We start from the raw sequence: 21,947 nt of genomic DNA, 5'->3' as shown, positions 1-21,947 counted from the left end.
AATTTGTAAATCAATGGATGTGTAACTGATGTGATTCTGCAATCTGTGTATGGGGTGAAGGTGGGAGTTCATAACCCACTTGAATCAAAGTGTGGAATATGATATGTCAAGAAATTTGTAATGTTTTGAACAACCCACAAAAAAAAAAAACAATAAATCTAATAAGTCTATAGCATCCTATAAGGTTTATTTATCAAACTAAAAAACAAAGGCAAGATTCAAGCCTTTATCCTGCATTTCCTACACAAATTATGTCTCTGGGAAAACATTAAGTAAATGAGGGAAATTTTCTTTTTATACAAGTATTTCAGCAAATACACCAAGAAGAGCAGAGAGCATTGGAAATCACCATTTTTGCATTCTGTAATGAATTAAGGATCTAGGTCCACCACGCGACTAGCACGCTGGTTGCCTTGAACCACCAGGTGGGGCAGCAAGGCTTACTCAGGACTAGCAGGAGAGAGAGAGGGAGAGAGGGAGAGAGGGAGAGAGAGGGAGAGAGGGGGAGAGGGGGAGAGGGGGAGAGAGGGAGTGAGGGAGAGAGGGAGAGAGGGAGAGAGGGGGAGAAAGGGGAGAGGGGGGAGAGGGGGAGAGGGAGGGGGAGAGAGAGAGAGAGAGAGAGAGAGAGAGAGAGAGAGAGAGAACACGCCAGGGAGTGGCCTTTTATTGGGGAACAAGAAATTCAGGGGAAAATTCCATCCAATGAAGGTCGAGGGGGGCAGCATTCCAAGGTCAGGGTCAGTGATTGGTCTCAGGATCAACAGTCAGTCACACCCCCACACGGACAGGCTCTCGCACCTGGAGAGGGTGGGAATAAGCTCTGACACAGTTTGGCCAGAACCTCACACCCAATCAGGGAGGTGCCCAATCACGTGCGAGAATGGCTTCCCACATCTAGGTATTGAGCATCTATGGCCACTAAAAGCAGTGTCTTTCGACAAACACACAATCACCACCTACATAACAGTCTTAACAACAACAAAAATCAAACTTGAATCTGAATAGGTCTTTAGACCTTTGAACCTATAAAAATGCAGAGGACAGAGGAACATGCTAAACTACACAAAAGGAATGTAATGAAAAAAATGGTGGGCAAGTAAGATATATGATCCTACTTCTTCAAAAATCCATTGCTAGGTGTTAAAAAAAAAAAGAGAGAGAGAGAAGATAAGAGATGGATAGGAAGTATAGAATAAAAAGGCTAAAATATAAAACAAAGCAAAGCTAATTAATAGTGTTTAGGGATTACACATGGGTGGTATAGAGAGTTGAGTAGTACCCCCCTTGCTGTTCCCACCCCCTGGAACCTATGAATGTTATCTTAAATTAGGATGTAATTAAGTTAAGGATCTTGAGATGAGAAAATCATCCTGGATTATCCAGTTGGCCCTAAATTGAAAGATAAGTGTCCTTATAAGTGTTAGGCAAAGGGAAATTTGACACAAAAAGAAAATGCCCCAGGATGATGTAGCCTGATGTGGCGACAAGTTAAGGAATGCGGTTGCCAGCCATCAGAAGCTGGAGAAGAATGGGTTCTTCTAGAGCCTCCAACAGTGCAGGCCTGCTGGCACCTTGATTCCAGACCTCTGCCCCCAGAACTCTGAAAGAATAAATTTCTGTTGTCTTAAGCCATCAGTTTGTAGTAATTTTTTTGCAACACAGGAAAGTAGTAATACAGGTAATAATATTCAGGGGGAAAATGAAAATATGACTATAGAAAGTTGGGGACGCTCATGGAGGGTGTCTGGGGTGGTGGGCAAGGTCTTTTCTCCTAACAAGGATGTCAGCTGCAAATGAGTTTTACCTTTTAATAACGTATTAAGCAGTATATTTGTTTCACATGGATATTTGTATTTGTATAATATTTATTGGTAAAGATCTTTTAAAACATCAAACCAAATACTCAAATGTCTGTAAGATCCTATAATCTCTCAACTGGGAAGAAAGTGTGACTCATTTCCACAATGAGGAAGTGGGAGGAGGAAAAAGTTAAAGGAATAGAAAAGGGCTGTCAGAAATACCCTTCTGGGAAACCAGAAATACCACTTTGTATAAATGGATTGTCCAAGAAATAGAATTTATCTGTGGACTTCCTAATGAAATATATATTTCACATCTGAAAGGCTCTGCTAAGTGTTCACAGATTATACAGGCCAGTTGGCCTCATAAATGTTGGTCAGTATAGGTTGGGGTGGAGGATAATAAATAACTGGCTGTATTCTAGGAAGATTGATTTATACAGCACTGGTAATTTCAGATTTCTAATAAGAATTTCTGCAGGCACTTGTAGGTATACAACCTTGTGGTCATGTTTGAATTTCAAGGTAGAAGTTGAAATGCTGGCAATCCTGTATATACATCAAGGTGCAATTTACAGTGACTCTTCCTAGGTTAATCCAGAATAGTCTCAGGATGTCACGAACTAGAAGCTATGATACTCACCAGAGATTTAGCAAAGCTCAGCACTATCCTAGTGAAACCCCAAAGAGAATATTGTTTTAATTCAGAGGGCTAAAGAGTTAAGAGCTCATGACATACAATTTCAACATAGCACTGAAACTCAGACTCAGAAACTATGATAATGTCCCTGGTTTTCATGAAGAGTTTCATTACAAATTTTATATTAATTATTACAATGTGAAATTCGTTATTTTTTTCTTGTATTTTTGTAATTTATGTATCCCTGATTTTACTGAGGATTATTAGTTATGTGATGCTCTATTTATTGCCTATAATCCCAGCGGTTCAAAAGGCTGAGATAGGAGGATCGTGAGTTCAAAGCCAGCCTCTGCAACAGTGAGGTGCTAAGCAACTCAATGAGACCCTGTCTCTAAATATAAAGTACAAAATAGGGCTGGGGATGTGTCTCAGTGATTAAGTGTCCCCCTGAGTTCAATCTCCAGTACCACAAAAATAAATAAATAAGGGTTGGAGTTGTGGCTCAGTGGTAGAATGCTTGCCTAGCATGTACGAGGCACTGGGTTCGATTCTCAGCACCACATAAAAAAAATAATTAAATAAAGACAGTGTGTCCATCTAAAATAAATAAATAAATAAATAAATATCTCTCACATATGGAATTTCATATTGAGCCCTTCAAATATGCAACATTAGTAAGTTATGTTCTTTACTACTGTGATATTGTGATAATTAATGAAGCTTTTTCAGTAGTGATACAGTTTTATAAAAATAATATTCTTGCCTTTAAAAAATTTTAATTGTAGATGGACACAATACCTGTATTTTATTTATTTATTTTTATGTCATGCTGAGGATAGAACCCAGGGCCTCAACACATGCTAGATGAGCACTCTACACTGAGCCACAACCGCAGCCCAATAATAGTCTTTTCTTATAGAGCTTTACTTCCTAGCTGTCAAACTGTTCTCTTTCTTCTGCCCCCCCCCCCTTTTTTTTAACCTATTCAGTACCTTTCAGTTCTCAGGATCCCTCATATTTTGTTTTTATTTTTTATTTTTCTCCTTTCTGTTAGAATCTCTTCTCAGAAAAGCACAAGATAGGGGCTGGGATTGTGGCTCAGCGGTAGAGCGCTACGCTAGCACAGGTGGGACCCGGGTTCGATTCTCAGCACTACATAAAAAAAAAATAAAGGCGTTGTGTCCATCTATGCCTAATAAATAAATAAATAAATATTTTAAAAAAAAGAAAAGCACAAGATAAATTCATCCATCTGGAACTGTAATTCAGGATAAGACTTAATATATTATCTGTGGCAGACAGAAAAGTGGCCCCCTAAAGATGTCATGTCCTAATTCCTTGAACCTGTGAATATGTCAGGCTACATGGCAAAGGGCCATGGAGGTTGCAGATAGTTAAGATTGTTAATACTCACATAGCAAGACCTATTCCCCACTTCAACCCTATAGAACTATAATAAACTTATATTGTTTTTTAAAAACATTTATTCTTTAGTTGTAGGTGGACACAATACCTTTATATTTTTATGTGGGCTGAGGATCGAACCCAGTGCCTCACGCATGCTGGGCGAGCCCTTTTCCTCTGAGCCTCAACCCCAGCCCCTAAACTTACATTGTTTTAAGTGACTAAGTTTGTGGTAATTTGTTATAGCTTGAAAATGTATATAGTCTTCAAAAATATTTACGTTTATAGCAAGGGACAAATCCCTTGTTTTTTTAAATTTTATATTTACTAAAGATGATTGAATTGTACACTTTATTTCTTGCAATGCTGGAGATCAAACCCAGGATCTCATGAATGCTAGGTAAGTGCTTTACCACTGAGCTACATCCCCAGCCCAGCTTGTTTGACATGTTTGTGCTTTTTTGGTTGTGAGAGACAGAATCACAACTCAAAACAATAAAAGGGTCTACTGGTTCACATGACCAAACTATGGACAACACAGGGATGGAACTGTAAGGCCTACAAGCAAGATATATCAACATCATCCCCATTTCTAGTCACAATAGCTTCTCTATAACTCTCTTCACTCAAACCTCAGGATGAGAAGCTACAGCAGTCCAAGGGTAAGGATCACAAGGGGAGGGAGTTCAAGCATCAGCAGACATGGTCTTTGGGAGGAAAGAAACTCCAACCTGTGTGTACTGTGACCTAAGAAATGAAGCTGGATTATTGAACATCAAACATTTTCAGGCTGGTAAAATAGGTGTTTTTGGTTGCTCTGCATATGTTATGGGGGAGGATGGGGACAGACAACCTGGGAACAGGTTGTCTACTACTGGGTTACCTGGCACCTGAAGGCATCAGATAAAGGGCAGTCTTCTTTGCAGGCTGCCTTATCCAGCTCAGGCTGCCATAACAAAATACCATAGGCTGGGTTGTTTAAGCAGCAGACATTTATTTTCTCCCAGTTCTGGAGGCTGGATCCAAGAAGGCCTTATCCTCAAGACCTCATTTAACTTTAAGAACTTCCAGGGGCTAGGGATGTGGCTCAAGGTAGCACGCTTGCCTAGCATGCGTGAGGCAGTGGGTTCGATTCTTAGCACCACATAAAAATAAAATAAAGATATTGTGTCCACCTAAAACTAAAAAATAAATATTAAAAAAGGAACTTCCATAAAGTATTTGCCCTATCTCAACACACAGCCTTGAAAGGGGCTGAGGGCTTCAACATATGGATTAAGGGAGATCACATTCAGTTCATAACACAGATACACTTACATGAATGTGAAAACAAAGATTAATATACCTTTAAGCAAGCACCCCAGATGTTTTCTTTCAGTTTCAGCTAAAAATAAAACCCATGAGAAATAGCAACTCTTAGAATTTGAATACTTAAGAGTCATCTTAATTAAGTCACGCTTAAAATCATCTCCACAATTTTATTTTATACAAGTGTCTGCCCTCCCAAAGCAATACTTTTAAATTTAAATACAGTAAAATATTTTCCATTCATACTGCAGTAATCTGAAACTTGAGATAACTCACAGGAATTTGTGTACCTTCCTTAATCCTCTGTTCGGCATACAAATCAATAGCAAAAAGGAATGTTTTTAGAAGCTCAAGTTAAATGCCTCAGATCACAAAGCATCCTCACAAAGCATCTATTTTCAAGATGCTTCAATCACCCCCAGAATGCTCTTGTGTAAAAATAACTATTCTTTTACCCTTCAAAAAAATATACTAGGGCCAGGTGTGGTGACACACATCTATGGTCCCCTGTACCTTGAGAGGCTGAAGCAGAAGGATCACAAGTTCAAAGCCAGCCTCAGAAACTTACTGAGGTCCTAAGCAACTTAGTGATACTGTTTCAAAACAGAAAATAAAAAGGGCTATTGGTGTGGGTCAGTGGTTAAGCGCCCCTGGGTTCAATCCCTGGCATTTAAAAAAAAACAACAAAAAACCATACTGGATGTGTATATGAAATGGCTGGACCTTGAGAACACTAAAGAAAAAGACGTGGCCCATGATCTCAAACCTGTCCAAGAGACCTATTATGCATCCATAAATTATAAATTTTCTGAATATGACAATGGGAGTTTTATTGGAAGAAGCTGAAACATTCAAGAAAGAATTCTGTGAGAAGGTTGGAGTTGTTGATTTAGAATTTTACAGAACCTAGGTAAGGAGGTGGAGGTGACTGCAACTGTTCTCATCTGTCTCTAAAACACAATTGGGCAACATATTACTAGTAAGCATTAATTACTAAATGTTCTTGAGAGCAAGAAAATGGTCTAGAATTCAATTATAGATTGAAATAGTCTATAATTAAGTTGTTTCACTAATTCAGACTGTCCTTCAACCCAATTGGCCCAAATTCAAGCAGTCTTAACCATGTAGACAGTGATTCATTTATTTTTATTGAAAATGCAAAGTAATACTAAAGAAAAATTTTAAATAAATTAAAAATCATTCCATATCTCCTCACAGTAACACAATGAATTTATTTTGCATATTACCTTCCACATGCATAGACTTCACAGCCACAGATTGTACATACTGTTTTGTATTGTGCTTATTTTACTTATCACATCATAGACATGCCCACGTTTCTACAGTCTTTCAAATAATTGTTTTCATATCAGTATACTTCATTATTTTATTAGCTGACTTTCTCTTTGACATGTAGATTTTTTTTTCATTTTTGCTATTACAAATAATGCAGACACAAATATCTTCATGCATTTACTTTTTCTTGTATAATTCTTTAGTTTAAAAATCTGTAAATAGAATTTATGGAGCAAGGAATACAGTCATTTTTATGGTCCTTGCTATGTAGTACCACATTGCATTCCCAATGCAACCAAAGGGTTGCATCTATGTAAAATGTCATCTGAAATGAATGAACTAAACAGTGACTGTCCAAAAGTCTGTCTGTTTTTTTTTTTTAATGAGAAGTAGTTTTAAACTTCAGTATTAAAAGTGAAAAACAATTACTCTCTTTAAAAAAAAAAAGGAGTGTATGGAATAGATGGTCTCACAAATAACTAAAAGTTTTTATGAATTAACTTAAGTGGTGCTTCCTAGCTCATCTCAAGTTACGGCAGGTATAGGAGGGACCCTGCTACAGGCACAAGGGAAGATAGACAAAAGTGTTTCTGGGAGGCTTCAGTCACCCTGGCCTTCTCTCTAGCTTCAAGGCTTAAGGGTATCTGTTTCTAGACACATCTGTAACCATCAGTGCCAGTGTGCATAGGTCAGGGACTCAAGTCACAAAACCCAGTTAATGACAGCTAGAAAATGAATGCAAATTTCTTCTCCTCAATGTATTTTCTACTATATCACAACTGATCTACACACTTTCTGGTTCTGAAGTTCAACTTTATATGCAGAAAAGTATCTATACTTAAAAAAGGATTTCCCAACATGCTTACAGACCCCTTAACTAGCAATTTACATCAAAGCTGAACATTAAAAATAGCCTTCAGCATCAGCAAATATTTGACTATTTTCTCTACAAATTTTCAGACTTGCTCTTCTTTTAATTTTAGTTTGTAAACTCTGAACAGTTATAATCTTTTGCACAGTACTTTGTATATCTCTGATAGTCAGTAAATAAAGAATACTAACAATAAATTATATACACTACAGAGGAAAAAAACTAAAATCAGTCCCCATTCTATATAATTCTAAAGGGAAATTATTTTTTACCTGTTGATTTTGTAGAGGTAGAGAAGATTCCCTCTTCAAATTTCAAATTCCTGCTAGCTAAACAAAATCCTTAAGATACACTACCTGTGATTTCATAGGCTCTTAAGACATATTTCAGTATAAAGAATGATTTCTACCTACACCCAGTGCTGATGCTACCAGGAGATAAAGATTCAATGTAAAGGTTCTTTACCAAGTGTCAAATATTCCATACTACCTTTGAAAAGCACAGATTATAGGGGTTAACCCTACTGATTCATCTGTATATTTATGTAAGTTTTTTCTTGACCATAAAATACTGGGTTTGAGAATACAATCAGGAATTAAAATTTACCAATCTCTTATCACATGCCAGACCACAGTAACAAGTAAGAGACTCCAAAATCTGCATTCTTTTTACTACACCTCCAAAGAGTGATTACTTGGTTAATTCTGGCAGATCTAATCAGACATTATACACACAAACACACCCATGAGACCGCATGGCACTTGGAAGATTACCCACTATTTCCCACTTATTAAGATCTGGATCATATTTCTCAATGCTCTGAAGATATGTTCCCTTCGAGTAGGAGTATCCTCCAGTGACATAAATACATCCATTCATGATGACGGCACCACACTCCATCCTCCTCTCCATCATGGGAGCTATTTCTCTCCATTCATTTTGCTCTGGATCATAGCACTCTGTGATTGTAGTCTGTCCACCGACTAGATAGAGCTTATTTTCAAATGGAACTGAGCACAATCCATATTCTTTTAAAAGGCAAAAGAAAAGAGCAATTTTTTATTAGAATAACAAATAAATGAGTTACCATGGTATGGTGACATAATAATCCTGTACAATTTATCACACACAAATAGAGCATTGGTGATATTTTGATTCTGACACAAACTACTGCACACTAAAGCTGTTATGGTTTAGATGAGGTGTCCCCCAAAAGCTCATGTGTGAGACAATTCAAGAGAGCTTAGAGGTGAAATGATTGGATTATGAGAGCCTTGACCTAATCAGTGCCTAATCAGCCTGCTAGGGATTACCTGAGTGGTAACTGTAGGCAGGTAGAGAGTAGTTGGAGGAGGTGCGTCATATACTGGGGTATACTTTTGGGGGTATATAATCTATCTCTGGAGAGCAGAACACTCTACTTCCTGGTGCCTGAGCTGCCTTCTTCCACCACACTTTTCTATTATAATGTTCTGCTTCACCTTGGGCAGAGCAATAGAATCAGCTGCTTATAGACTGAGACCTCTGAAGCAGTGGGCAACAAATAAACTTTTTCTCCTCTAAAATTGTTCTTGTCAGATCTTTTGGTGGCAACAGCAAAAAAAGCTGACTAAAACAAAAACTTAAAATCCAATTCCTGCCATCTGATTCAGATGACCTGTTCCCGTCTCTACCCATCATCCCTTGGGCCATTCTTTTTTTTTTTTTTTTTTGGCATGGGATCAAACCCAGGTAGCTTAACCGCTGAGTTACATCCCTAGCCCTTTTTTATATTTATATTTAGAGACATGGTCTCACTAAGTTGCTGGCTTTGAACCTGTGATCCTCCTGCTTTAGCCTCCCAAGCCTCTGGGATTATAGGCATAGATCACCACACCCAGCTTATTATTTTTTATTTTGAGACAGGGTCTCCCTAAGGTGCAGAGCGCCTTGCTAAGCCAGCTTTAGCAGGCTGATCCTCCCACCTTAGCCTTCTGAGTCACTGGAATTACAGGTGTGCACCACAGCCCCTATTATATTTCATCATATCTTAATTCTCCCCATAGCACTTCTCATCAATTGGTATGATTCCTGTTCACTGTCTCTCCTCTTTCAAGCAGTGTAGGGGATCTGTCCTACCCACTACTCCATTAACAGTTGGAGAAGGACAAATGTCTGATACTTTTAAGGATTCAATACATGTCTGCTCGATCAATGAAAAAATTATAACTTGTACCCTCTTATACTCCAATGCATGCCCACATACTGTGAAAAGCTTACAGGTAAGCCCCTCTTTAGAAAGAATGTACAAATAGAAATATGAGTTCTTCTTCAAGAATGGAAGATAATGAGGCTGGGGTTGTAGCTCAGTGGTAAAGTGCTCGCCTGGTACATGTGAGGCACTGGGTTTGATCCTCAGCACCACATAAAATCAAATAAATAAAATAAAGGTTAAATTCTAAAAAAAAAAAAATAAATCAAACACACACAACAGAATGGAAGATAATGCCTTATAAGTAAAGTTCTTGCTATCTAGGTTCTGAAGGCTAAGGAATATTTCAGAAGACAGATAGTTTTCTTTGACTGTACATACTGTTCAAGTTTCTGATATCTAACAAAATGATTCTTAAAAACTCACTTGTTCTAATTAAATACATGTAGAATTCTTAGAGGATTTAGTTGTTTCAAGTACCCGTGAAACATTGTTTACATAAATTATATTTATCATTCCATTATGAATGATTATAAAAATTAACGATAGGGGGCCAAGTGCAGTGACACACCTATAATCCCCGCAGCTTGGGAGGCTAAAACAGTAGGATTGCAATTTCAAGGCCAGCCTTAGGAACTTAGCAAGGCCTAAAGCATAGGGAGACCCTATCTCAAAATAAAAAATAAAAAGGGCTGGTGGTAAAGCACCCCTGGCTTAAATACCCAGTACAAAAAAAAAAAAAAAAGAAAAAAGAAAATTGGTGGGTTAGTTGGTATAAGTGATTCCACGGTGAGTTTACTAGGCTTTTCTTAAGTTACTCAAGCTTACCACAAAAATCCTCGACTGGTAATCTTATTAATAGATATATCTTAATCTTCCCATAACAGTAAAAAATGTTTAAAATAAAATGATTCCTCTGAGTTTTTTTCTCTGTTACCTAAATACAACACAGTATTGTTATTGTCAATGGAACTTTTTCCTCCTAAGCTATAACTGCCTTTTTTTTTTTTTTTTTGTCAATTTGTCTGAGCTGCTGGGGGCAAAGGACTGTGTCTTGTTTATTGTGCTCCTGACACAGAATATATCACAGAATATAGGAAATATTCAGCAACTATCTGTTAAGATAAATGGATGAGTGAATAAATGAGTGAACAATTTCATGGAAATGACACCATCTGTAATGGTTCCAAGTGTTTGGGCACAAATATTACCCATAAATACATGGCAGTCTGTATCTAGTGTTAATTGAGTGATATGAACAAAAGGACACAGGGAATCAGAGACAACCACAACATCCAATTGAACTGGTTTAAATTTTTTTCCTAAGGATGTTCTCACTGAAAGGATCTGTAAAGCTTATGGAGCCTAACTTCCTAATTTTACTGGAAAGTAAGGCCAAAATCCTGAGCTACTTGTTCAAGGTTAGAAGGGTCAAAAAATGGCAAAGCCAGGAGAGAACTCTCTGCCACAGGTGCTTCTTCTTTGTTATGTATTGCTTCTTTCTTCCTGTTTTTCATGCCTTCTTTCTCAGATCATCCCCTAATTCAAAGCTAGTTCCCAAAATTCTGCCCATAGCTATCTTGTTGGTCTTGCCCTGTGAGGCACTTCATTCATGCTCACATCCACTGGAATCATCCAAGCAAACAATTCCCAGATCTCAACATCCAGCCACATCCTTCCTCTTAAGAGGAAGGATGTGCAAATACACATCTCCCTTCCCCACCCCCATTGCTGGACAGTCCTTCTGAGTTATCCAACTAGCTCTACAACCCTACACTGCAAATGGAGCTCACCATCTCCCCTCTTCTCCCTCTCTATTGGCTCCTCCATTGATACTCTGGATCCTCCCAGGCAACTGGCCACAGACCCTGAGATCACTGTCAACTCTTTTTCTCTCCAGATCCAGTCATCCAAGGAAGCAATCAGCTGTTGAATCTCTAACAATCCTCATATTTGCCCCTCTTTTCTGCCTACCATTTCTTCAAACTTTCAGTATTTCTCACCTGGTTTATTACATATTAATGTTAGCATATTTCCCTGTCCACTATCTTTCTCCCAATGTATGTTTTTTTAATAAGTTGTTGATTCACATCTGTTTATTTATTTATTTATCTGTGGTGCTGACAATCAAACCCAGTGCCTCACGCATGCCAGACAAGTGCGCTACTGCTGAGCCATAGCCCCAGCCCCCCAATGTATCTTAAAAGGGGTTCTCTTTCTAAAATGAGAGCTGAGGATGTCAGTATAGAGCACAAGTTTAGAAGGTACAAGTCTTTGCATTTGATCCCCAGAATCACAAAAAACAAATAACCAAGAACCACATCATTCTTTTGCTCTGAATACTTTGATAGTTCTACATTTTTAGAATTCTCCAAACTGCCCCTCAAAGCCCTCTGAACTGAACTCTCCCATCCTGTCTTCTATTCTGCCATCACCATTCCATTTGTTCTTGTCTACTCCCAAGTAATGGAATACACCTGAAACTTTCCCTTTGGCCTTCCTTCACTCAATTGACATCCTGCAGGGCAGCAAGAGTGGGGGAGGTTCCTCAGAAACCACCACCCTTAATAGTGGCCATTTTTAAGGCATAACTTAAAAATACCTACGGGGGGGGGGAGGGTTGGGGGGGTTGTGGCTTACTGGTGGAGTGCTCACCTAGCATGTGTGAGGCACTGGGTTCGATCCTCAGCACCACATAAAAATAAAGATATTGTGTCCACCTAAAACTAAATATTAAAAAAAAAAAAAGAAATACCTACCCCTGGGGAGCAGTTGCAGATTGCCAGATTTCCCTTAATTAGACTCAAGTTCTCAATTTCAATAGCACTTCTTTGTATAGAACTTGCTAAAGATTATCCTGTATTACTGTTAAATGTTTACTTGCTACTAGATTCTGAGTTCCTGTGGCAGTAGAGATTAGTACTTAATCATCTCTGAGTTTTACATAATTATTAGAATTCTACCTTTCCCAATGGAGGGTCTCAATGTTATCCTGAATTTAATGAAGTTATGGTCCCAAGTTTTTCAATTATACAAAATTAACTCATTAAAGGGATTAAGATAAAAGATAATATTTATATTACCTTTTAAAAATAACACTAGTAGTCATTTCCTCCCCATCTAAGCAATCTCTCTACATATGGCAAGCTCAAAACGGACACTTCACCTTCCTTGGAGGTATTCCTGGAGTGTGTGTAAGAGGCATACCTTGCCATAATTCAATGGATGCAGATGCAAATGCCTTCAGGAGCTTACAGGACTAACTGATGAAGCATGTGTGGGCTAAGAAAAAAGCAACAGCATAGGCCTCCTGGGTCTGAGATGTGACCAGAAGTGGAGGGACTGGGATGAAATGGAGAAGGACACAAGCCTCAGCTAACAAGAACAGCTATTACCCAGCTCCAGCGATTACTGCCAGGAAAGAGCACTGTTCAGTTGTCAGATCTTCCAATTTTTCTAAAGGCCAGAAATCATGATTTTTATATAAATTTAAATTTTAAATTCTGGTAATAAGCCAGTTCAAAAATATTTTTAAGCACAGAACGTATCATGCAAAGCGCTAATTTTTGATATCTGGTTTTTTACATTTTATCAGGAAAGAGTTCAGTATGCACCAAAATGTTACAGGAGGAATTCTATGTTCCTAGTGATTTACAAAATGTAATTTAATAATTTTGGATTGAAATTTTTCCATGGCTTCTAATACTAGGTTTAAGTCACATAGCCTTTGATTCTTTTTCAAGTGGCTAACAGACTATATGCAACTTGTTATGAGGTTCAAATGAGATAATAGTTAAGTACAGTACATGGGTTACAAGCCAAACTGCTGGACTGAACTTCACCTCTAACAAGCATTACCTGGCTAACAGGGGCAATGTCTCTGTGCCTTAGTGGCCTGTGAAATAACAGTACCTACCTAGCTCACAAGATTATTGTGAGGTTTAAATAGTACAATGGTTTGAATATGGGTAGTATTCCCCCAAAGAACTATATATACAGACTTGGTCTGCAGGGTGGACACAGTGCAAGGTACTGTGGACCTTTAAAAAGTTGGGTCTTATGAAGGTCGTCAGGTCAATGGAGTCATGCCCCTGTAAGGGATTTTGGAACCCTGGCTAGTCCTGCCATTGTCATTCCATTGCTCTCATCAGAGGACAAATCAATGGGCTACCCAATCTAGGATTTGAACCTCTAAACTATGGGCTAAGTAAACCTTTTTTCATACAAGTTGATTAGGTATTTCATTATAGTAACGTGAGGCTGATAAATACAAACAGATTAATACATATAAAATTATTGGAACAGTTAAGTGCCTGGCACATTTTACTGAGTATGGAAGTATTAGCTATAATTCAATGTAACCTATTACTATTAATTTTCATAATTTCTTTGGTCATACCAGGAAAACAAAGTGGTGGGGAACTGGATGTGGTGGCATATGCCTATAATCTCAGTAGCTTAGGAGTCTGAAGCAGGAGGTTAGCAAGTTGGAGGCCAGCCTTGGCAACTTATCTCAAAATAATAAATAAATTTTTAAGAAGGGGCTGGGAGAGAATGTAGCTCAGTGGTAAAGGACTCATGGGTTAAATTACCAGTACTACAGAAAGAAAGAAAGAGAGGGAGGGAGGAAAGAGAGAGAGAGAGGAAAGAAGAAAGAAAAGTGGTGGTGAGCCTAGGATGATGAATCTGAACTGCTAGAAGACAGAAGTCTACATATTCCACGATGTCTTCAGAGCCAGGGCATCCTACAGCTGCGGTTTCTTCGTAGGTACAACCTGCAGCATATGGAGCTGCAGCACCAGATTTAGGTGTGCTCCACCTGAACCATGAGATGAGACAGATAATGTGTGCAGTGGGAGTAGCTGTACAGGTAGAAATCGAGAATCTGCTCTCTTATCGATTATGAAACAGGTTATGGAATTAGATCATCAAGTGTATTCAGGCCCACCAATTTCAAATTTGACTCTGGCCAAGCTACTTATTCATTCTAAACCTCCATTTCCAAATATGTAAAATAGTGATAAATGATACCTACTCATAGAATCACAATGAGAATTTAAGATAATATTACAAGTAAGATGCTTAGCCAGTATCTGATCTATAGTATGTACTCAAGAGGATTAGCTATTTACTCTTATTCTCAGATGATTCAAGCTTGTAGATTTTTTTTTTGATCCTGCACTTTGATCTTTTTTTTTTTTTTATTGGTTGTTCAAAACATTACAAAGCTCTTGACATATCATATTTCATACATTCGATTCAGGTGGGTTTTGAACTCCCAATTTTGCCCCAAATACAGATTGCAGAATCATGTCGGTTACACATCTACATTTTTACATAATGCCCTATTAGTAACTGTTGTATTCTGCTACCTTTCCTATCCTCTACTATCTCCCCTCCCCTCCCCTCCCATCTTCTCTCGCTACCCCATCTACTGTAATTCATTTCTCTCCTTGTTTATTTTCCCATTCCCCTCACAACCTCTTATATGTAATTTTGTATAACAATGAGGATCTCCCTCCATTACCATGCAATTTCCCTTTTCTCTCCTTTTCCCTCCCACCTCATGTATCTGTTTAATGTTAATCTTTTCTTCCTGCTAGGCTTGTAGATTTTAATTGCTCTCTCTAGCAATCCACATGAAAGCCGGATGCTCTATGGAAAATGATTCAAAGTAATATGATAATGTGATATGAATTTTGCCTAATGAAAAAAAATTTAAACACACAGTACAACTAGAATAGGCTAAAATTTGTTATTTCTGGGGCTGGGCATTGAACCCAGGGCCTCACAATGCTCAGCATGTGTTCTGCCAATGAGCTGTGCTCCCAGCCCAGCTAAAATTATGCTCCTCCTGAGCTCTTTTACAAAACGGTCAAAGATTAAAAGCATCATAGAGGGGCTGGGGCTGTGGCTCAGCAGTAGAGTGCTCACCTACCACATGCGAGGCATTGGGTTCAATCCTCAGCACCACATAAAAATAAATAAATAAAATAAAGATATTGTGTCCAACTACAATTAAAAATATATACACATATTAAAAAAAAAAAAGCCATCACAGAAGGCAGGCCATTCCTTATGGCAGACACGCTGCATATCACAGGAATGAGTGCTGAACAGTAACTGAAATCCAGAAAGGACATGCTTTAAAAAGAGGATAACAACAATCTCTTGCTGAACTTTAATCTTTTTGACTATTTGATGGACAAACTAATGCTTTTTAATTGTCTATAAAAAGTATGCTTTATATAGTGCATGTAATAAATAAACAAAAGCATGTAACAAAGAAAAGAAACACAAGAAAGAATGTAAGTAAAGAAAATTAAAAAGAAATCTACCACTTTCAACCACACAGCCTTAAAATGTGTTATATAAACACATCAAGGAAAATATTTTTAGATGTGATTTAATCAGAATATAATCATGACTACTGTTAGATGGATTATGAATTCTCTGTGCTTTAAAATTATACCCATGTGTAGTGTATGATAAAATTAGCACTTTCTATTTCTAGCCCACTCTTAGCCATCCCTTGTGCTGATAAACTGCACCAGGACATGCACTATTTGAAGACAGTACTTTGTTACCTGGGTGTGGACTGGAGGTGATGAGGCTCCATTCATTGATATCTGAATTGTAGCTCTGGACCTTGTCATAGGTACAGCTTCCTCTGTAGCCACAGTGGCCTCCAATGACATAGATGACTTCATGTAAGACACAAGCAGTAGCATTTCCCACACCTGTGTGTCAATTAAAATCAAACCTTTAGATCAACTGTTCATCCTCTTTTGCAATAAATACTAAGTAAATTTATTTATTTATTTATTTTGCTATTACTAATGACAGATGCAGGGCAATGTGCTAATTGCTATGAGGGATAAAAAAATGAAATAGGAAGGCTCTGATGCTCTTTAAGAGAGGATGAGACAAATAATTAGAACATAGTTATGAAATGGTAAAGGTGCCATAAAAAAGAGACAAACTAACGTGAATGTGAGAGCAAGGAGACATTGCTTTTGACTAAGAAAATCATAGCAGGAGGTAGTGGCATTTGACCTTGGCTTTGGTAAGTAGGGCTTTGGCAAGCAGAGGTGAGAAGAAGCCATTCCAAGCATAAAGGCTTACTAGGCATGTCAAATAGCCCAGTTTGACTATGACAGGTGGTACTTCAAGGGTTGTCACATGGGAATTATGGCTGGCATTGTGAGTTGAAGCCACAGGCAAAGCACCCTGATATAAGCTTTTTAAACAGAGGACAGGAGGGACTAAAAAGGAAGACAGGAGTCAGAAAGATGTAGGTGCTGATCCAGGTGAGAAGTACTGAGGCCCTGATTTAAAAGGGGGCTTAGAGATGGAGGCAAGAGACAGGTCAGACACACAGGCCTTGAGTCCAAGACAAAGCAGACTGATTATGAGATCCTGAACTGGGGGCTGGGGATGTGGCTCAAGCGGTAGCGCGCTCGCCTGGCATGCGTGCGGCCTGGGTTCGATCCTCAGCACCACATACAAACAAAGATGTTGTGTCCGCCGAGAACTAAAAATAAATAAATAATTATAAATACTAAAGTTTAAAAAAAAAAAAGAGATCCTGAACTGGGAAAACTAGGAGTCCTTAATATCACAGAAAAGTATGGAGAAGTGAGGTGTGCTGCCACATTACTGTAATCCCAGCAATTTGGCAGGCTGAGGCGGGAAAATTACAAGTTTGAGGCCGGCCTCAACAACTTAGTGAGACCCTGTCTCAAAATAAAAAATAAAATGGACTGGGTATGTAGCTCAGTAGTTCAATCCCGAGTGGTTCTCCTGGAGTTCAATTCCCAGTACTCCCCGCTCCCCCCCCACACACAGGTTAGGAGGAGGAGGAAACTGGTTCAGTGGGGGGAAGAAAAGAGGAATAAAGATGATGAGGCCCATTTTAGTTGCAAATGTCAGTTTGATCTTCTAACCAACTTTTAACTAGCACTGTTATGTACCAAGTACAGTTTAATCTCCTTGTTCATTTCTACTTCAAAATGAAAGTAGGCTTATAAACCGGGTAGTTATGATGAAAAAGAAAGACTTAGGAGTTCCTACATAACCAAATGTTTATTTCTTCTCTGTATTTCACATCCCTAAACCAAAAAAGGAAATGAATTTGAAATTTATCCTGACCCAAATTAAGCTCTCATTCAGGGGAAGCTACTAGTTTACTCCATGACTATAAAATCATCTGGGAAAAATAATGTTATCCTTCCCATAGAAATATGGAAAACTAAAATTTTAGTATGAGTCTACTCATCAGAAAAGAATCTGTCAAAACTGCATATAAGTGGGTGAGTGTTACCTGCTCTGGGTTGAATGAACATAAACAAGAATAAAAACTTCAAGTTGAAAAAATAAATCTCTAAAATTTCAGACCGATCTGGCAGGTGGGGGTGATTTGGGGGCACTGGGTCTCCCATTCCACTCAAGGCCAAGAAAAAAAAAAACACATATGTCTTTTTTTTTAATAGTAAATAATCTACTGCAGCATTGTCCTCTCAGCAAACACTGTTTCAAATATAATTTTTAAAAATTTCAGTAAGGTAATATAATATAAACTTCGACCATTAACTCAATACAGTCCAAGTATAAAATTCTTAAAATTGTTATTTCATCATTAAAAAATAGAAGCTGAAATATTTGGATTTCAGCTTTGGGTTTACAATCGCCACTAAAATATGTGGAAAGTTTCTTGTTTCTTTTGTAAGAGAGGAGTCAGGACATTCAGAACCACACTCATATCATTAAGTGATGCTCAAGCTTAGGCAAAGCCAAAAATCAGCAGCTGATTGCAACACATTTAAGCTAGCTTCTCCCATCCTATGAGCTATTGCGGCACCTGTGAGCATACCTGGTCCTGATTTCATGCAAAAGTTATTTTTGCCCTGTCAAAACATATTCTTCCACAATGACATTCATGATAAGCAGGCATAACATTTACTGAGGGTCAATCTGCACCAGACACTGTTCTAGGCGCTTCTCAAATATCAATTCATTTAATCCTCTCAAAGACCCCCAAGCTAAGATGATATCCTAAGATGATATCATACAGATGGCAAAACCAGGGCAGAGAGAAACCGAACAATTTGTCTGAGCCTCACCAGTGAGTAGAAAGTCCAGGTTTAGACCCAGGCAATTTAGCTTCAGAAGCAGTGTGCCTGATTACAAGACCATTCTGCTCTCAGGCTTCCTGCTTGTCATCCAAGGATCATACAAGGTCAGATTTCCAGACCAGGTCAAATTCCCATACCCTCACTAGTGTCAAAAAAGAAACAGAAAGGCCTGGGAAGAAACATTTGGGACAAAATATCACAAACTTAGTAACAACCTACCAGATGTTTTTGGACAACTCGCGAGAACCAATGAATAAATGTAATGAAATAAGATTTCAATTTAACTTTTCTCCCCCAGTGGGAGAGAAGTAGAGCTAATACATTCCCAAACACACCCGAAAATAAAATACAATTTATCCGACAGATACTCAGACCCAGTAGTGTACTTGGCTCTGTGGGCCACATGAAGAGGAGTGTGCTGAATTTCTCTCTCCTTTTTTTTTTTTTTTTTTTTTTTTTTNNNNTTTTTTTTTTTTTTTTTTTTTTTTTTTTTTTTGAGTACTGGGAATTGAACCCACGGCCTCACCCACACTAGGAAAGTGCTCTACCACTAAGCTATACCCCCAACCCTCTGCCTCTTTCTTTTATTCTGAGACAAGCCTGCATCAAACTAGGAGAATATACTAGTTAAATCCTATAGGGCACAAACCTTCTAAGGTTTTAAGGAAGGGCCTTTTAAGAAATTATCAGTATATTTTGAGAGAATAAAAAAGTCAAATATTAAAACACAGAACTGAAAAGTGTCTGATTTCAAGGTCAACTAAAAAAATTAAAAGACAATTCAATAAGACTGGGGCTGTAGCTCAGTGATAGAGTGCTTAACTAGCATGTGTGAGGCACTGGGTTTGATCCTTAACATTGCATAAAAATAAATAAAATAAAGGTATGCTGTCCATACAGAACTACAAAAAAAAATTTCTAAAGACAAATCAATAAAACTACTCAGGTCTGTCTCTTCATTTAGCCTTCGACTTAGATATAAATTCTTAAGACTTGAAGAAAGATCTAGAGAAAGGATGTAGAGTTAGTAAAATGGCTATACGTTTCCTTATATTTCTATTCCCTGATATTTCTTTTCTAGCCTGAGTAGCATGAATTCCAGACAAGTTGGGGGCTATGTTTTCATCTGGAACATTCTGTGCAACATTATCTGTATAATCCACTGTAGTTCTTGGAGAACATCCCAAAGTGATAATCTTTTTTTTTTTTTTTTAGTACCGGGGATTGAACTCAGGGACATTCGACCACTGAGCCACATCCCCAGCCCTATTTTGTATTTTATTTAGAGACAGGGTCTCACTAAGTTGCTTAGTGCCTCGATGTTGGCTCTGAACTCATGATGCCTCCAGAGCTGTGGGGATTACAGGATATGCCACGTTGCCCCACCCAAAGTGATAATCTTTTTAAAGTTACTTGAAAGAGAAATGACTTCTGGCCTAATCCCAAGTACCTAAAAAAATATAGGATAAACAAAATTCACATTTACCTTTAATCATGTTTGCAATAGGAATCCATTTCTCTTTTAGTGGGTCATAGAACTCCGCCTCTTCTGCTGGTGCCCCTTTTCTGTAACCACCTAGAGCATAGACACAGCCACCCAAAGTGACTGCACAGTGGTAATACCTAGCATTGAGCATTGGCAAACCTTCTGTCCATTCATCACCTTCACTGTTATAGATCCACACTGTATCAAGAGCTTCTATGTTATCTGTCCTGTAGCCTCCAGTTACATAAATGTTGGGTCCCAAACTTGTAACACCGTAGCTCTCCCTGGTATAATCTGGTATTTCTGCCCCTTGAATCCAAACATTTGTCAAAGGATCCCATATGTGCACCTCTGATAAAGGATGCCAGTAATAGCCTCCAATAATATACATTGTGGCTGTAGACCTCTGAGAAATCTCTTTATGCATGGGATTCAAGGCATTGTATATAAGAGAACGTATCTTATTTTCTGTTAGTAGGCAGCTTCTCTGAAGGCCTAATGCTGTCTTTAAATACACTGGATCTATATCTATGTTGATATAGCTTAGTAGATTATATAGGCATTCAATTCGGTTTTCTACGTCATGAGCAGTCCACTTAATAACTGGCTCTATGATAGCTTCTTCTTTCCAAACACTGAGATTCTTTCTGGACAAGATAAATAGAAACTTTTCAAGGCTGATTTCCAGAAATTCTTCTTGTTGCCATACTTCCTTAAACCTGGAACACAGAATTCTTCGAGATTCTTTCTCTAGTTCTGGACACACATGAAATTCTGCAAAGGAGTGCATTCCAATACAGTTATCAATATCCAGGTGCCTTACCAAAAACTGCTCACAAGCCTTCTTTACTGAAAGGAACTGTAGCAGATCTGCTGCCTCAAGCAGGCTTTGAACATTTCTTTTAGTTATTTCAATTTGGGAAGTGTATGCATAATTTACAAGGCCTTCCAGAATATCATGGTGGATGCCAGAGAGTTTTATTTTATTTTTAAATTTTTCTTTCATGTCAGCTGTGAACATTGCCTTAAAATAATTGCTGCAAGCAGCTAAAACAGCTCGGTGACAATGAAAGATTATGCCTGAAGGGCACTGAAGGGTAATATCAGTAAATAATCCATCCAAGTAAAATGTTCTGAATGCATCCAGAAAATCCACTGGATGAGATGAATCCTTGAAAAGATAAATATAATCTTCTTGTCCTTTTAGAGCCATGGCTGCAAAAAAACATGAAATAATAAACATGTTTTCATTTTGCACAAATAATCAATGCTATTACAATCACTAGAATTGAATTAGTATCGGATATACTCCAAATCTAGACTAAGTTCAGCATCTCTAAGTAATGTATGCAAAAGGTGGATGGACTGTTTCATAATTTATGTGGTGGTCCATTTAATTTCAGGGTAGCTTGGAGCCGGAAATGAGGTCCCCGGATTCTTTAGTTCATTTGGGAAGAAATACTGATTTACTACCCCATTCACGCTTGCAATCTGTTTGAGGCTGGCGGTCCCTAGGGAGATGACACTCGCTAGGTGTCCGACGGTCACTTCATTTGCCGCCGGACCCTGGCCGACTCGGCTCGGCCCGGCCCCAATTCAACCTTTTTCCCTAGCGCCGTCTCCCTTTCAAATCACATCGAGATGCCACAGAAGGGATGTGAGAGGAAACGAAATCTAAGAAAAGGGAAATCCTGAGTTTTTTTTGCTTAGGGAAAGACAGAAGGAAAGCGGCGCGGCCCGGGGACAGAGCCTCCAGCCTGTGCCCCTTCCCGGCGCCCGCCGCAGGGGTTTCCGCGCGCCTGGCGCCTGGGCCCCGGG

General features: G+C 38.5%; 1 protein-coding gene across 3 annotated transcripts in view; it reads right to left on the bottom strand.

Annotated features, from left to right (window-relative positions):
• The window catches only part of Klhl23 (kelch like family member 23), a 61,965-nt gene that overhangs the window by 13,382 nt on the left and 26,636 nt on the right, over positions 1–21,947 (bottom strand). For 2 of the 3 annotated variants that reach the window (XM_048812447.1, XM_015479293.2), the window contains 3 exons: positions 20,130–21,344; positions 16,097–16,249; positions 6,279–8,346 (listed from right to left, as the gene is read on the bottom strand). In XM_048812447.1, the coding sequence (XP_048668404.1) occupies positions 8,036–8,346; positions 16,097–16,249; positions 20,130–21,342 (1,677 nt within the window). In that variant the 5' untranslated portion in view covers positions 21,343–21,344 and the 3' untranslated portion in view covers positions 6,279–8,035. Of the gene's footprint in view, positions 1–6,278; positions 8,347–16,096; positions 16,250–20,129; positions 21,345–21,947 lie in introns of those variants that run through there. The other variant, XM_048812448.1, reaches the window with a different exon arrangement.

Source organism: Marmota marmota, unplaced genomic scaffold (assembly GCF_001458135.2).
Source record: "Marmota marmota marmota unplaced genomic scaffold, marMar, whole genome shotgun sequence".
NCBI classification, from domain to species: domain Eukaryota; kingdom Metazoa; phylum Chordata; class Mammalia; order Rodentia; family Sciuridae; genus Marmota; species Marmota marmota.
Note: the sequence above shows the minus strand (reverse complement) of the source record. Positions and strands in the feature narration are given on the sequence as shown.